Source organism: Dicentrarchus labrax, unplaced genomic scaffold, assembly GCF_905237075.1.
Source record: "Dicentrarchus labrax unplaced genomic scaffold, dlabrax2021, whole genome shotgun sequence".
In the NCBI taxonomy this organism is placed as follows: Eukaryota; Metazoa; Chordata; class Actinopteri; family Moronidae; genus Dicentrarchus; species Dicentrarchus labrax.
The window spans coordinates 17,312,578-17,330,290 of record NW_026136703.1 but is presented as its reverse complement, the minus strand read 5'-3'; the positions used below and the strand labels follow the sequence as shown (position 1 = coordinate 17,330,290).

General features: G+C 41.4%; 2 protein-coding genes across 6 annotated transcripts; both read right to left on the bottom strand.

The window, feature by feature from the left end:
* Positions 1–440: 440 nt before the first annotated feature.
* LOC127356697 (transcription factor Sp3) lies at positions 441–10,021 on the bottom strand. 5 transcript variants are annotated; one of them, XM_051388700.1, is made up of 9 exons: positions 9,832–10,021; positions 9,443–9,540; positions 8,573–8,803; positions 7,880–8,485; positions 6,516–6,725; positions 6,165–6,396; positions 5,888–6,077; positions 5,081–5,277; positions 441–2,429 (listed from the first exon to the last, which is right to left on the bottom strand). In XM_051388700.1, exons 2-9 carry the CDS (start codon positions 9,509–9,511, stop codon positions 2,182–2,184), a joined length of 1,983 nt encoding a protein of 660 aa, XP_051244660.1. In that variant the 5' UTR covers positions 9,512–9,540; positions 9,832–10,021; the 3' UTR covers positions 441–2,181. The 5 variants fall into 5 exon arrangements, with proteins under 5 accessions (XP_051244660.1, XP_051244654.1, XP_051244655.1 ...); XM_051388694.1 differs by having other exon boundaries at positions 9,872–10,021; XM_051388695.1 differs by having other exon boundaries at positions 6,192–6,396; positions 9,872–10,021.
* A 1,120-nt stretch (positions 10,022–11,141) lies between these two features.
* LOC127356778 (obg-like ATPase 1) lies at positions 11,142–17,697 on the bottom strand. The gene is made up of 11 exons (XM_051388804.1): positions 17,597–17,697; positions 17,121–17,218; positions 16,894–17,037; positions 16,658–16,785; positions 16,024–16,199; positions 15,816–15,896; positions 15,348–15,445; positions 15,098–15,238; positions 13,884–13,980; positions 12,795–12,917; positions 11,142–12,662 (listed from the first exon to the last, which is right to left on the bottom strand). Exons 2-11 carry the CDS (start codon positions 17,216–17,218, stop codon positions 12,558–12,560), a joined length of 1,191 nt encoding a protein of 396 aa, XP_051244764.1. The 5' UTR covers positions 17,597–17,697; the 3' UTR covers positions 11,142–12,557.
* Positions 17,698–17,713: the final 16 nt, after the last annotated feature.

Genomic DNA, 17,713 nt, shown 5'->3' with positions numbered 1-17,713 from the left:
GCTAACAGAACTGGATAATAAGTTGAAATAGAAAAAAGTAATGTATAACTGGTTGAAATAGTTAGTGAAGAGTTATGGGTGACAGGAAATAGCTAAAAGTAAAGGTTAATTAATTAAAAATGTATTAAAGTATACTGTATACATAAAGTAAATGGACACACGGTTTAAATAAACAGCTTAAAGTAAAGGTTTAATGGCTCTAACTTTACCAAACTGACCTCGACATTGACAGTTTGTCATAAAATCAATTCAAATTAACACATTTATTGGGTTAGTGGTAAAGTACCAGCGCAGTTCGATTCCAGCTGGGGATGTTGCGTGTCAGTTGCCTCTTCGCTCTCCCTGCTTCCTGTCATCTCACAACCCCCCAACTACTATAATTATTTATTATTAGAGAAAAATACTTCTCGATGCTGCCCTCAACACACAAAACCTGTTACTGGAAGGTTTCAGACTTTTATTGTGATCCATTTGAAAAAAGGTTTTACAAAAGGTAACATTCAATTTTTACACCAATTCTTTAAAAAAATCACTTAAAATAAGGTTTTGATACAACAAATTTAGTTAACTAAGTAATGGCTTCTATAAACAATGTGAAAATAAGATAATATACATGTAAATGAATGCTACAAACAAGGACAAACTGAGGAAAGGGATTACATTAATTAAAATAATAAAAAAAAAAAACAACAAAACAATGGCATGATTGTTTTCCTTTTTAACTTGAATGACATCTGGCCAGAATTACCAACGGAGCAGTTATTGCGAAACTAATCCCTCGTCATCTGGTGTCCAACTGGAATGTTCGATGACAAGGCTGCCTCGAGGGCTTACTGATTTGTTGCATACGGTTTTGTTTTTTTCTTCACATGGCGAAAATGGTGCGTGTTCTCCTCCTGTAGCCATGTGCAAAAGTGACCATGACGACAAAGAGCCCTGCAGGAATTCAGAGGTAACCACTCTACACTTTAAAAAAAAAAAAATCTACGCTCACCATCATGTGGCTTCGATTTAGTTGACAGATCGGCGAAGAGACAGGAAACTGAAATACAATGTGAATTTACAACAAAAAAAACAAAAATATGCAGGAAGAAAAATAAAAAGACGTTTTTTTGATGTGGGAAAGCACAGCGGACGGTGTGCTCGCGAGGACAGATGAGACATTCTGTTCAGACTGACCAGATGCTGGAAGAAGTTGCTCTTTTTTTTTTTTCAGAGCGGCTTGCATCTGTCCCCCCCCCACCCCCCTTAGCCTCGGGGCAGAAAACACCAACTTCAGATCAGTTAACAGTGGCACTGTCGTCCTACTCTGACCACCAGCTGAACCTCCCGCGCAGCTCGAATCGGCACAGCACGACACCAGCGTAACCGTCCTGTTGGCTGTCAGTGATTGGGGCGACAGTTACTGCGGGTTTATTAAAGGAAGAGTTACATATTCGGGCAAAACGCTCATTTTCTTTCTTAACGAGAGTTAGAGGAGACTGATACTACTCACATGTGGAAATGGTATCAATCTCATCCAAGTTTCCCTGAGAGAGCGAATGAGCATTACGTCCCAAATTGTTGAACTATTCCTTTAAAAAACAAAAGCATTTGTTTCATGGTGGCAGCAACAGTTCAGTGTGGATGCAGTGCTTCTTCCAAAAAAAGAACCAGACCGCTCGGTTTTGTCGGGACTCTCCGGAGACAAAAATTCAAAATCATCCCAGAGAGGTTCACAACTTTCCTTTCCTCTCTTTCAGAAACTCCCACCTCATCTCCGTTTCACAAACACATTTATCTCCATTACAGTTACATCATCTGCGAAGCTTAAAAAACACATGCACCTCCAGCATTTTATACAAGAGTATGATACAAAATAAGGCATTTCATTGTGTTGAGTGTTAATACATGTTTTCTTGTGTGTGTGTGTGTGTGTGTGTGTGTGTGTGCTGCAAGTGTGTTTATGCGTGTACATAGTGACCACATTTTAATGTTATTTTTTTGCCCGCCTATAAAAAGACTGCAAAAAACAAACATAAAGTCATGATAACTCTTACTTAAAATATATATATTTGTCATATATATTTACGTATATATTCATATGTAAAAAACAAACAAAAAAAAAGGTAAGAGGGAAAGAGAAAAGCCCAAGAGGTCCCTGTGATAGGTCAGTTCTCAAAAAAACCACCTCACCCCCCCTCATTCCATGACCTCACCGGGCGCCACCGTGACCAGCTGTAAAGGGATCTCCTGATTGCCTACGAGGTCGTGGGTGGTGGCGGTCTGCAGGATGAGCGTGGTTCCGTCGGCGGTGATGACCGTGTCGGTGGTGGGCGGAGACGTGGAGGGAACGCCTTTTTTATTCTGGTGAGTCTTTATGTGCTTGGCCAGGTGGTCGCTCCGCATAAACCTCTTGGAGCACTCTGTGCACACAAACTTCTTCTCTCCTGTGAGACACACACACAGAGACATCAGACAGCGCGCCGGAGCAGAGAAACCCCTTTATACATCGTACGTTCATCTACCAATATGCAACAATAAACTGCGGTACAGAAAATGGATGTGGCTTTTTTGATTGTATAACTAACACATTGAAGGGACCCTTATGAAACATAAAAATAATATGTTATCCCCAGTTGTGTAGTGCAGTATCTGCTGGTATACACACTTACTTTTCACTCAGCATTGGTTATACACCTTCTAAATCCACCCTGATGCACGTAATTATTTTGTTAGGATGGCAAAGGCATAACATAGTTGTCCAATTTGTGGAGAGTGAGGAATACTTCACTCAAAATGCATAACTGTGTAGACGTCTCACTCGTTTTTGAGCCAGTATTAATTACAAATTCTGCACTTCTTCTGTGGCGAACGTCAGATTTATAATGATCCTTACTCATTGAAGTCAAGCAGCAGCGGTTAAGTGACAATATGCAAATTCTACTAAGCTTAATGTGCAAGAGTAGTCCTGCATGTCAGTGTTTCTAACACAGGGCGTTTGTTCTTTGCTGGAAGAAAATAAAAAAAAGGGGGACATAAATTAAGAGTATACCCACTTATCCAGGCACCACTTCACTGCTGGTTGTCCCAAATCACAAAAAACATTCTCTCTCTTACATCTAACAACGCAGATAGTTTCGGTTTAATTTGCCTGAGTCTCAAGACGAGTGACATTTTTGTATCCGCCCCAGTACTGCGGAGGTGGGTGGAATTTCAGTTGTGTGGCTCAAACTATTCAAAAATATACATTTAAACGAATGAGCAGTGTTACACTGGATAATCCAGACAAGCCACAGAACACGCCGTGAGCTGTTCTCACTGAAACTGCTTTACCAAAGAAAGAGTCGGCGTCGACAACAGTGAGGAAGTACTATGACTAAGTGAGAGAATATTTACAGAAAATGATGAAAGACTCAGCAATAACACCATTAGCACTTTAACCCACTTCTTATTTTCTAGACTGCACTCTACCGTGGCAACACAACAGCAGCGCAGTTTGGGGACACTGATCGATGTGGCCCCGTTAATCATTCACACAACGATTCACGTTTTCACGCGTCACGTCGCTCCTTTCTACAGTGATCCAGAAGCAAACACTACGTCCATTTCTGAGGAAACTTGACCTACAAAACATTTTAGTCAGGACTGTTTGTTAGTGATTCTTCATATGGGCCTTTAATTAAAAAGATTACAGTAGAAAATAAAGCTTGATTGAGAAATGATTTAGTTTAAGAATAATAATCCCCATCAGAGATGAGCTGAGCCAAAAACAATGTCTCAGAATTACTCATGAAATCTGAAATCTGAACCCAAAAGTTGGAAATTATTAAATTAAGTATTAAATAATTCCTCTGTTTGCTTAATTATCCCTGAAGGGACATTTGTCTTGCAGCCAGATGAAAAAACAACATTTCTAAAAAGACTTTTTGGACACACAACAGATACATAAAAATATAAAAAAATACACAAAACACATGGTATTAAATTTGAAAATGACCAATATAATTCTGGTAACTTTCTGCTAATTGACCAGTAATTTAATCAATCCCAAACTCCAAATCAAGTGGCCGTTTTTCCACTGCATTGTATGGCTCGACTCATCTCACTCTTCCTCCCCCCCCCCAATTGCGTACAGTGCCTGCTGCTAGTTTTTGGTAATAACATGGTCGAGGTTCGAAGCTGAATGAGCCGAGGTGATGCTTAAAGGTGACGTGAAAACACAGCAGACCACTGACTGGTCACACGATACCGAACATCCTTCACAAACCCCGCGTTTTAAATAGTCACGCTACTGTCAACAGCAATCACAACTTTCTTGCTAATCTTGCGCCATGGTTACCTGATAAAATGCTGACATATCAAGAACACCATCCCTTCATATCCTTTGTGTGTATGTAGTTGGTGTGTAAATGAGCAAAAGAGAGCGATACGGAGGTGAATGTGAGCGATGCAGAGAAAAAAAAAGGGCGAGCAGTGACGTAAATGTACTGCTGGAGTAGCATCGCTGTGACGCTCAGCTCCGCCTACGTTCAGGAGGTACTATCAAAAACACAATTTACAGTGGAAAACAAAGTAGAGGCACCAAAAGTGAGTAGAGAAGAGTCACGTGCAGGTAGTTTCAGTTTGAGTAACTGCTACAGGCTTGTAACCGTGTATAAATCTCCTGTTTAGTGAGTGTTAGCTGTACACAGTCACGCATCAGCCAACACTGCCTTCATAAAGCAACCAGACTGTACAACATTCAAAATGTCTCAGCATTTGGAGCTGCTGTAAGTTTTAATTTTCTGTCTGTCTCCTTTACTGTTGAATTGATGCTTAAACCCTTCTTATCACTGAACACTGTAATCAAAAAGAACAGCGTGGACAGCTATAACATTCACACAAACATCTACTAAGGATGTGAAAATAGTCTGGTATCGGCTATGTTTTAGTCTAACAACAGGAACATCCCCTAAGACCTGTCTGAACCTTGGAGACAGAAAGTGGCGATACAATCTGTACAAACGTTAAACCTCATAACAGACGTAAAAACTGTTTGTGAACATGATTTTTTATATTTTAAATCAGTTTATAAAACAATCGGGAATAAAAGTCTCACCTGTGTGTGTCCTCCTGTGTCTTTGCAGCTCGTCGCTCCTGGTGAACCTCTTCCCACAGAACATCCAGTTGCAGACGAAGGGCCTCTCGCCGCTGTGCCAGCGCAGGTGAGCTCGGAGATGAGACGTCTTCCCATAAACCTTACCGCAACCGACGATGTGGCAGATGTGCTGCTTCTTCTTCCCCATGCCTGAACCTCTGTGAAATAGCGGGGAAATGCAAAATGAATACAAGACACAAATATTGTAAATGTTTTTTGTTTTTTTTTAAATAAAAGAATCAAGTTACATGAATGCAAATGCTTAAAAAAAAACCACACACAGCATTGTGCTAAACATAAAATGCTAAATAACAATAATAATCCAAACATCAATGTGCAGATAAAGGATTATACAAAACATTTGCATTTTGTATTTGCATGAATGTTCTTGCATGCAAATATATATTTGCTTAGACATGATGTGAACCGGATTTAAAACCAGTTTAACAACAAATCTTTTCCAGTTAAACGCAAGTTCTAAAACTACGACAGAGGCGTAGATAGAAGCAAATTTGAGGCTGTTTAGTACAACCGATGAAACATCTGGGTGTTGTAGTCGTATCCCTGAAAGGTGTCACTAACAAGGATTTTATGGTCGTATTAAAACTGGCTGCAGCTTCAAAAACCTGTAATATAATTTCTTATTACTGTAATTATGATGTCTAATAAAGTTTTAGGACATCATTTAGTTTTTTCTGATTTATTTCCGTTCTGATTAACAAATGTAATCTGTGTATCTGTAATGTGTGTGTTTCGACAGTAGCCCACCTTCCCCCAGACTCTTTGCAGTTAGGGCAGGTGCAGGCCACTCTGCGGAGCCTCTTGCCCTCCCCGCTCGGCGTCTCCATGTCCTCATCTCCCATCTGAACACGAAGGTTGTTTAGGTCGCTGGGGTTCAGCGTGGAATCTCCGCTCAGCTGCCACTCCTCAGAGTCTGGCTCTTCTTTTATCTGGATACCTAAACCCGGGAGGGAGAATATGATTTAGGATCTCCTGATGTGATTTGACTTGAGAAATGTAAGATTTGCTTATAAAAATGAAGAACCGTTTGTGTGCAGCAGGTGTCCCATACCAGCTGGGCTGTTCGCATCGTCCCCTTGTGTGTAATGAATCCCAGATTGTGTTACAGAGTTCACAGTGACTGTCTGGAGGTTGGGCAGGCTGACCTGGCCTGTCTGGCCCAGAGGGAGGGTCTGGACCGGGGCTAAGGTCAGCTGCTGGGCCTGCCCCTGCCCCTGGGGCAGCTGGAGCCCCTGCAGTGACTGGACTCCCTGAACCTAGAGAGACAGATGGGATACATGTTAGTATTCAGACATCTTTTCACAGCACAAAAACACAGCATGCTACTTAAATAATGCTCATATGAAACTCCTGAGGAAATGTCCTTCTAGGTTACCTGGAAGGTCTGCCACTGGATCTGTCCCGTAGCGGTGACAGTTTGGGCCTGGATGAGGAAGGTCCCCGGGTTGACCAACTGCACACTCTGTAGAGTTTGACCTCCTGCATTCATGTCTTGACCCTGAGCCACCTGGGCTACCTGGGCCTGACTGTCCCCAGACAGCTGCAGGATAGGCTGCGAGATAGTGGTGGCATTAGCGGATGAGACCTGCAGAGTAAGGAAAACAGCTAAATGAATTGCAGCATGAGAAAGCAGCATTCACATCATGTTCCGATGAAGGAGGTCCTGGTTTAACAGTACAGTGAATAGTAGCCTTAATCGTGTTAATAAAATCAAGCTAGAACATTTCCCACAGGCTAAGAATTGAGTTGTGGTTGTTGACCATCAGGGTGGGGAACTCCGAACACTTGCTGACATCTGACTCTAAATTCTTTCAATTGTAGTTACACTGTATATGTGCAAGTAAAAAACTCCTTTGTAGGAAGCAGACCTAGGTGGGTTGGCAAAATAAATTCTGGGAAATTTGGGATACATACATTTACACATTGAAAGCTTAAAACAAGCATAAAGTGTAATTCCAATGTGTTAAATACACAGTAATAACACATAGCATGAAACCTGGGCTCTGTTGTGGCCATACAGCAGCAGTGCCCTTTAACTAAATAAGCCAAAGTTCTTATATGTTACAAAGTTGTACAAGAACAAAACCCATCGAATCAAAGACTACAAATCTGAGCAGACTTTTGATCAGGGCTACATAATAAATCGAAATCGCAATATGACCCAGTGCAGTATGCAAATCGCAAGAGCTGTAATGTTTTGATAAAAATACAATGTGTGACAAAACAGCATTATAATGAAGTACTGTAGAGCTGCAGAAGAGCTCTGGTCTACAAATCTTGTTCTCCAATTTCACATCATCATGATGTTAATTGTTTGATAATTGTTTTGTTTTTGTGTCGAAATAATCTCAATGTGATGTTTTTACCATATTGTGCGTCCCTACTTTTGATGCCAGCTGACAGTTTCTAATTCACACATTGTTGCCAGTAACAGGAAAGTATCGTGGTCCAATACCCATCATACTCATCACCAGTTAAAACCCTTACGTGTACACCAAATGTTTCCTTCTCATAGTGTTTAATTTGAAGGATTTTTAGAGGCCTGAATTTGTGACGCGTCTCATTTCTCTCACGAGACATTTTGTGTCACAGAAACATTTATTTTTCTTCTTATAAGTCAAATTCTTGTAAGTCATCAGATTTATCATGGGACCGTCCAGACCCCCGGAGGCTGGGAACCACAGCCTTAAAGCATACATGCTTGACACACATGCACACAACACAGACACGCTCTCTGACCTGGATTTGCTGCAGGTGGTTGTGGGAGTTGTAGTTCGCCGAAGAGGAGGGGTCGGACACGCCTGCAGACACGGCGGTCGCTTGGGTCAGGACCCCGGTGCCGTCGATGGTCTCCGGAAGATGGGAGGAGTTTGAGGAGGAAGTGGTGGTGGTTGGCACGTAGAGTTCTTGGTTGCCGCTGGCGTCGCTCACCGTCACCAGCGAATGTTTGGCGCCAGCGTCCTGACCCTGACTCTCCAGTGTCTGACCACTCATGATCAGCTGACCTTCGGCCGTTACCCCTGTTGCAATGGGGAGCGTCTGTGCTCCGGTCAGCCCTAGAGACTCCAGATCCAAACTGTTTATAGGGACGAACGTTATGTTGCCGGGCAGCCCTACGGGTACCGTGCTCGTGTATGCCGACCCCCCAGTCAGCGAGACGCCTTGGATCGACTGTACATGCCCCGCCTGCGTCAGGAGGTCTGTGGCCGTTGTCGTGGCACAGCTGATTCCGATGCTGCCCTGGCTGCCATCTTGGAGGAGCTGGATCTGCCCCGTGCCGTCATCCAATCCCTGTGTGGAGAACCCTGCAAGTGTCCCATCTGCGTTCTGGATTTGGGGGATGACCTGGAAGAAGGAGCAAATGTGTTTGAGCGAGATCGCCACCTAAACAGAACACCTATTTGTATCTTAAACATGTGTCCGTCTCTTTACCTGATACTGGATGCCTGACACTCCGTTGGCTGAGGCCTCATTCCCAGTTGCTGTAACATAAATGGGCTGACTGGGAAGACTCCCGATAGGAAGCACGTACTGCCCGTTGGACGTTACAATCCCCGAGTTTGGAATGTGAACAACTCCTTGGTCTTCCTTCCCGGTCGAAACTGGAGTTAACACCTCCCACCGGTCTGAACCCGTCAGCTGAATGGCTGACATATCTGTCGTCTGGGAGTAAAATCAACAGTCAGATTAAGGAGGACAGATCACACTTCAACAACAAGATTCATCTCTTTAGATCAGACCCCAGGAAAAAAAAAAGGGAATCTAGCCTGGCTATTGTCTGGAAATCAGTTCTGGATTCAGAGACTGTGCTGCTGATACACTGAAGAGAGAGTAAATCATACACACTGGAAGATCATGTAGGATTTGTGCTGATACAAAGGGGTGGACGACGAGCCAGCCAGGAGCTACAAGCAACCATCAACACACAGAGTGAAGATAACAGGCTCAGAACCGGCCGAGAGCAGGGTGTGGGGGATGGGTGGCTATTACAACACAATTGAACGCTACTGTTTGGTTATGGACGCTATCCCTACAATATTATCACACCCCGACATCCTCCCAACCCAAGGTACACCGGCTATCTTCGAGCGAGCCGACCCAAGTGACTGACTTCAGTGTCCTACCCACTATGGGCGGGTTTTACAGGGGTAAAGTGGGTGGCCGTTATTGAGGGGAACACAGGAAGTGTACGGCTTTCACCCCATGCCATCAAAATTTTAAAACGTGTGAACTTCATGCTCTCAAAAACACAACCAGCAATCGAAAGCGAGCGAGAAAGACGAGCTAGAAAATGTCGGATACCTGTGTTTCCGCTGCGCCGCCGGGTTGCAGAAACTCGCTTTGACTGCTGTCCACGTCCGCGGACGCCATTTCTCCTTGTTTCAGAGGCTGCTCTGGCGCTAGCAGGGAGAGAGGGGGAAACTCAGCAAAACTCTGTAATCTTCAACTCCTGCCTGCCAGAAAAGCCCGCAAAGCATCCCCACTCTCCAGTCCAAAAGGAGCTGACTGCGAAATTCAACTTTGCAGCGGAGATTCTGAGGCGATTTCGGCCCAGATTGACTGTTTACTTTGTCAACTCCGCGGCTAGCCTGCTAGCTCAGTCAGCTAACCATATCTAGCTAGTTAGCAAGCGGAGCAAAAGATAAAAAAAAAAGACGCAGCTTGCTTCGCTGTAGGTTGCACAAACTCACCGATTAGTTGCACGCTTCGATGCGATAAATGTTTACGTACCAGTCATAGCGTGAGTGGTAGTAACCGGGAGGATTATCTGATCAACTAAACTCCAAACATGATTATTTTATCAAAGGCGGGCTAGTGTTGATCGGTGAATTCGGGTCGATTTTTTTCTATTTTGATTGACGGTGCGGGAAACACAAAAAGGTGGGACTAACAGGCTTGACCGTCGAATTTGCATCACATTACAGGACGTCCCGCCCTTCTTCTCTAACGCGATTGGCTGAGCGCGGGGCTCGGCTCACGTCATTGGCCAACGCGGACGTCAATCATTTTTTTTAACAGTACGTGTGTTTCCTGTTTGTTGTTGAGAGAGAGGCCAGAGACGGAATGCAGTTGTTGAGTGTTTGCAGCTCAGTTTAGTCGGGAAAAAAAGCTTTATCTTACACTTTTAATGTCAAATGAGGTTGTATGTTATAAATCTTGGCTTTTTTTTTTTATCTAAAGCTTTTTTTTCCGCCATATTTGCTGCAATAATCGTGCAACGAGTTTTTTTTTAAGTTTTGGTTGCCATTACAAAAAAAAATAAAAAATACTACACTAACTTGTAACTGTGTGTTTCCTGTTCCCAATTATCCCAAAATTTCCCCCAAAAAACTCTTTGTAAGTTCCCAAACGCATAATTTTACTTTACCAGCACATAGAGCAGTACTGTGTCACTGGTAAAATGGCCTTACAGTGTTTAATTCTAGTCAATTATTCACTGGATCCATTTAAAAACTTCTATAAAATGAGTTAAATGTGTTAGATATTGTAATATAATTATTATTTGTATTCTTTAATATTGTGTGAGCAACTGTAACAAACACATTTCCCCCCAGGGGATCAATAAAAGTATTTCTGATTCTGAAATAATGAATTCAAGTGTTTGCTATGTACCTGCACTAACTAACTGTGAATGTTATGGCAGGAAACAAATATTAAGGTTGAAGAATCAGTTAACAAAAACAATTTTAAGCTGTTCTGGAGCTTTTGATCACGTCACAAAACCGTCTTCAGCAGATGGAGTTGCTTTGTTGTCACGGAAAATGTAGATGTTACATTTTTTTTTTTTTGTGAGCGCTTCAAGGATTTTGCATCAAAAGTCACCTTGGATGAAAAACGTTCAGGAAAAACACCCTTACCTGTGCTAAAATCACTGTAAACAGCCTCTTGGGGCAGGCTTTAGGTTATTTCAGTCCCAGTTCATGTACCTGCACATTACCTCATTCCTTTATTTTGTGACTTCAGCCTAACACGAGGAAAAAGCAGAAATACACAAAGCACCGACGGGTTTATCTCCTTTTATTGACACATGCATATTGATGAGGATGACATTTATTACATCCTGGCTCCCTTAGGTTCACAGGACTTATGTCTTAGTCCACAATTTGGCAAGATGTTTAGTGAGAGGATTTGTTATGTACTCTTGAAAAATAAAGACATTCACACCAAGGAGGGGAGTGAGGAAAAGGTGAAACAAGCGGTACAGTCCAGATGATCCACGGACCATTGTCTTGTTATGCAGGGTGGAGTTCTTAATGTGAAGATTCATGTTTTTTTTTGTGTGGTTTTATTTGTTTACCAGCCCAAACTAAGTCAATAAAAGCAGCGTGTATAACAACATTCTCAATTCAGGTGTCTGATCAGGCACTATCAGGGGCGCCTGCTTTGCTCTGTCTAAAATAATATCATCCCCCTCAGAATACAGTGTGGTACTGGCCTGAAGTGTAACACTGAGTGATGGCTTTCATTTTCTCTCACTAGTGAACACAGTCAAAAGTTTATAGACACCTAGCATTATTGGAAAGTCTCAGGTATTAGGACTTTATTGTGAAAAGCACAAAAATCGGAAAGTTAAATTAGAGAAAAGTCATAAAGGAACTGAGAACTAATTGAAGATGGCCTCTTGCTTAATTAATGCTGATTAGCCACCCAGCAGATAACACATGCTGTATATTACGCCCACTCCTGCTAGCACTGTTTACAAGTGTTTTATTATATAGGGGCTGCTTCACAGATGGAGCACACCTGCCTGTAATGAAGCACCAATTAATAAGAGTGTCATTAAGATGCAAGAGCTTGCCAATTAATCAGCAGTAATGATAATGGTAATTGTCAACTAATGACAGAAAGGCAAGCGTATTTACTCAGAGTAATCAAAGACTTTCTTATAGACAAAGTGCATCAAATGAACAAAGTGTCTTTGAACACTGTGGCTTAAATGATCAAAAAGCATCTAGAAAAGAGGACACTGATCAAAAAAACTGCCTGATGCATGTTTAACAGTGTCAGCATCAAATAGAAAACAATATGCAATTTGTGATATGATGCGTTTCTTGTTAGGTTATTTCCAGTAGAGTCAGAAATTATACATTTCTCAGTTCAATTATACCCATTCTTACTTGAGACCTTGAAAGCTAGAATACATTGTTTTCAAAAAACGTTTGACTGGTACAGTAGTGCAAATAAAAATTTGCTCAAAGTATTTCAGGTAGGAATGTAAGCTATTCTTATATAGAATCATTTAAATAGACTCTGGTCCAGACCTGGGAGGCTGGTTGAGTAAATGTCTCTAGCCAACCAGGTCAACGAGTTGATCCTCTGAATTCAGGAGAGAAGTATGAAAACCAGCAGGCAGTGTAGGTCTTTGGAGCCCAACTAAACTGTATTCTGAGTTCTTCATCGAGTGATTGTGGGGTACTCATGGTTTCTTTTTAGGTGCATTGGGTGTGTTGAATTTGAAAAAGATAATGTCCCCGTCCTCCACGACGTAGTTCCTGCCCTGTTGCCTGTATTTCCCAGCAGCCTGTGAATGAAATCGAACAGGACAGATTTAAATTGTGTTCAAAGACATTTCACAAGGTGTCATTGTAGCTATTGGCAGAAATTCAAGAGTGCGGCAATTCAAGCTTATAATCAGGCTCTCTAAAACACGCACCTTGGCTGCACTTTCACTGCCCTCCTCTTTGAAGTCGACGTACTTCATCACCTCAGCCATGATAAAACCTTTCTCAAAGTCAGTGTGGATCTTTCCTGCAGCTTGAGGAGCCTTGGTAGCTTTCTGTTGGGGCAAAACAGGACAGAACATTTCAACTTAACTATGAAAATAAAGTAAGACACTTCCACCTTGAATGATTTCATTACAGATAAGGATAAGCATTATAGTGTAACTCCCCATACTAACACAATATGAAAGCCCGAGAACATGATCGAAAAGAGAAAAACTTGTTTAATACATGCTCTTCATCTCAGTTTCACTGAATCTGGAAGCAACAATGAAGAATGGAGCCCTGTCTGTTCAGGCGATACGATACGTATCACAATACAAGAGTTATGATTCAGTATATTGCGATACTGTAAGCAAGGCAATATGTTAAATAGGCAATATTTTAAATATCATTTTAGGAAAATTGTTATAGTACAATAAGACCATCATATGCATAAAATCCAAGCAAAAATTGTTTAATTTTTTATGCAGCCAGAAAAGTAGGACCTGTAACATTCGTTCCTGTAACATCCAACATCATAGCTCTCCATCTACATCACTGCTATGTAGCAGATGGGGGTTTAAATCCCAAAACAAAATATGGTGACATGATATTATTCCATACTTTCTCACTCCGCTAGAAAAATGCACAAACAATGTAGTTCCAATAGAAAAATAAAAATTCGGAACACATTTCTCAGGTTTTACTCTGTGATCAACTTCAGGCCATTTATGTTTATTAATGTACAAATCATTGCAATTTAAGAATATTATTACAGAAGCTGCAAGAAAGAGAGAAAACTTATTCCAATTTGACAACGTCTATTTGCTATTTAAGATAAGTATTGATATTTAACAAAAATTGTAACAATTTAACTTTGTTTGTACTAAATTAACATTTTGAGGAATGTTTCTTCTCCCTTTAAACAACAGCACAGAGGGTTTTTAAATAAACTCTTTAGGATCCATCAAGATTTAATTATCGAGGACATGGGGTAAAAATGAACTTTAAAGAAAAGTTATTAATATCACAGCACTTACCCTGATGGTCCACGCTCGCACCTCATCTGGTCCCGCTGTGAAGAAGTATTCCAGCTGTAGTGCTGCATAGCCAGTCTTTATTATTTTGGTCAGAACACTAGAAACACACAGAGAAGCCATGATGAAGGAGTTCCAGCAAAATGCTTCTTAAATTTGCATTCAGTGATTAAAGCCAAACAAAGCAGTATCCAATTCTCTGTTTTTTTTTTAAACAGAACAATGGTGCAAGACTTATTTCATTATTCACCATCAGTTGACTCAAAGGCCTTTTGCATTGCAGACATCTGTCCTAGCAGGAAAAACACAGGACTAATTAATAACATGTATGTCATTTTGGTGTAGCAGGGCCCTGGTACTGGCACACTGGGACACTGGCACGGCTTACTGGAACAAAGCCATCCTAAATGTTATTTAGATACCGCTGTGCATTTCCAGTTATGATAGGCCAAATATCTGCTGTAAAAAAGGCTCATTGACACATATATTGATGTTTACCTGTAAACATACTAAAAGCATTCCCATTAGACACTGAGGTACTGCCATTAAAGAAGATGTTGCACTTTGACAAAGAGAATGTTATCCACATTTATTGTACTTAGTACCAAGGTATTGAACACTGGTTCTCAAACTGTTGTGCATGTACCACCTCTTGTACGTGAGCTCCCTCTAGCGGTACGCGGAAGAATCTCCGAAAACATTTGAAATAAGTTAGCCTAATTAAAAAACATAAAAATTAAAATACTTAAACTATGACATTGCTAAAATTTAAGTTAAAACAAGTTTTGCCTTTCCTGTAATATGTTTGTTTTAATATCAGCCTGCCATGTAGTCACGTTCATGAAGCGTACGCATACATCGATGATTAGTTACACCTTGCGATATATGAGAGTTGTGTGTACTGACAGGTCTTGGTGCCACCCCTTTGTACTGTGTGGCAGTAAGTCAACAGTAAGTAATATCTTTTATTAGGAATAAACCTGCCTCCTGTGTGAACTGTTCATAGGTGAACAGGTTCTGCTTACCCTACCGTATTTTAACATCAACCATGTGGCACCTGGGGTAAAAAGTTTGAGAAACACTGGTGTAAAGGATATTTTTAATAATTAATCAATAAATATACCGTAATAATCGTTAGTTGCAGCCCTACATGGGAAGCAAACCATTTCTCTACCGGATTTCCTATTTTCCTACCAAACTGTGTGTTTATGTCTCACCTCTGTGTCTTGTGTTCCTCGCAGTACTTATTCCTCTCCTCCTCCTCCATGTCCTGCAGTTTGGACTCGATAGCTCCACTCACAGGAATCACCATAGCACCAGGGTCATGAGCATCTACCCACTCCTTGATTTTGGCCAACCTGACAAAAACAGGCAGGAGGGTGAGTTAATCCGAATGTTCAACTGTAGCTACATACTTAAAACAAAAATATAAAAAGGGACAGGCATATGGACTGAATGCAAACCTACCACTTGTTCTTTTTTCTGATGTAATCCTTCTCTGAGAGGTTAACCAGATAGATCATGGGCTTGGACGTGAGAAACAGGTATTTGTTCAGCACATCGATCTGTGGAGATAATTCAAAACTCATGAAGAAAAGAACTGTGTAGTTCTCAGTTCAGTGAAATTCTCAGGTGACACCACTGACAGTATATATGTACGGGTGATGTTGCAATGACCAGACGACTGTGTCCATCAGGAAAACAAATCACAACCACAGTGGAAGCTAAATTACATCAGTCACTGGGGTTTTATTATTATTGGAAAAAAATTAGAGAAAATGGCAAAAATTTGTAAATAGACAAACAACAAAAACAAGTGAGGATGCAATAAAGGCTGATAGAAACTAATAACCCACTCCACTGAGAATATAGAGGACTTATTGCACCACCACCTATAGACACACTAATCTATCGGGCACATACACACATCGTTACCTCTTTGTCGTTCCAGTCAGGGTAAAATCTGACGTGTTTCTTTTCATCCACTATCCAGTTCTTAATCTTCAACATGATGTCCTGAAGCAAAAAGCAGCAGGTTATATATCATCTATACATACTGATAACAGATTATGATCCCCTTTACCTCCCCCAATAGTGACGCATAGTAAACTGCATAGCACAAACACAAACACACTTTACTTACGTATTCAGGTTTGAGTTTTTTGTCACTTCCTCTGACAGCAGTTTTCTCCAGCTTGTCAAGGATTGGAGCGATCATTTCCTCGTCCTTTAGTCTCAGCTCCTCGTGGATGATCTCAATGTCCCTCACTGGGTCAACGTTACCCTCCACGTGGATAATATCCTCATCATCAAAAGCACCTAAAACGACATGGCATTGTCAGCCTGTTACAAATATTTACACATTTTGAAATCTGAGGGCCTTTCATTAATATTACAGGTGAATTAAACCTGCTTATATTTTTAGTTGTAGGTGTTTATTTAAAATATTTATACTGGTTCAGAGTGCCAAAAGTACAGAGTACAGAAGCCAAAGTGATTATTATTATTTTATACCATACTTTGAGAAATGTTAAGATGATTTTCTACCAAAACGTTTTCCATTAAAGTCCTCAAAATGTTATATTAATGCAGCCATTTTGCTTAAATAAAATAATCTACATTAGGCAAAACTGTGTTTCAATCAGATCTGAAATAAGTAAGTTCTTGGTCCCCTTTAAGAAGTGTAGTAAAAACTCTTGACTCGCCCTCCTAGCACCTGTCCACTCTACTCAGTTGTTACTACGAGGCAGCTGCATGCAGTAGAAACGACAACTCACGTGTCATGTGGAAGATCCCATCACAGGCACTAATGTGGGAGAGAAAGGCATTTCCAAGTCCCTGTCCTGCGTGAGCTCCCTTCACCAGACCAGCGATGTCCACAACGTTTAGAAAAGCTGGAACCTTACTAAAGAGACCAAACAGCCAGTCAAGGAGTCAGTGAGACAGAAATCCATTGGATGTTGGATAAATTACAACACACACACACACACACACACACTGTCAAAACACACACCTGGCTGGTTTGTGGTATTGGCAGAGGAAATCAAAGCGCTCATCAGGGACAGGTACCCTGCTCTCATTTGGGTCAATTGTGCAGAATGGGAAGTTCTCTGCAGCAGCTTGGCTTTTGGTCAGCACATTGAAAAAGGTGGATTTCCTGCAGTGGACAGAGTCAGCTGAGTGTCAACAGGATGAATCCAACATTTGTTTATTTATTCACAAAACAAAACATGTACACACCCGACATTAGGTAATCCCACAATTCCAATTTTCAGAGAGGTTCCAAATCGTCCGATCAATGGAGGCTGTTTCGGGGCTTCTCCCTTTTTGGGGGGCATCTGCGAGAGTCACGAGAAAGCTGGTTACACCATGACCCCATGTCAAAGCACTTCATCAAAGCCAGGCTTTTTTTTTTTTTGTTTGTTTTGTTGTTCTTTTTCTGTACCAGCACCCCAGTCAAGCTAAAAGTCAGGTGCAGGATCTAAATAGCTCCATCCTATTGAGCTAGCTCCACTGGAAACGTGTCCGGGCAGATAACGTTACAGTCATATGCTCATTCAAACACAGAATGCTAACGTTAGCTGGTGGCTATCTGAAACCACTCCTAGCTACCTGTTAGCCACACTAGCTCACTGAACGGATGCTACTGACTGGATTTTCTAGTCATAACAAATAGCCCGAACGCCGTTTAGCTGATAAACCTCGTTATTGAGTACCTTTTTATGTCCTGTTTGAGCCTAAAGCCGACGTGGTGTTCACCCTGATGTCTGCTCCGGTAGAAAGACAAGTTGGAGAGCAAACCGGAAGTGTTCTGACGAGGGAGGGCTGTGATT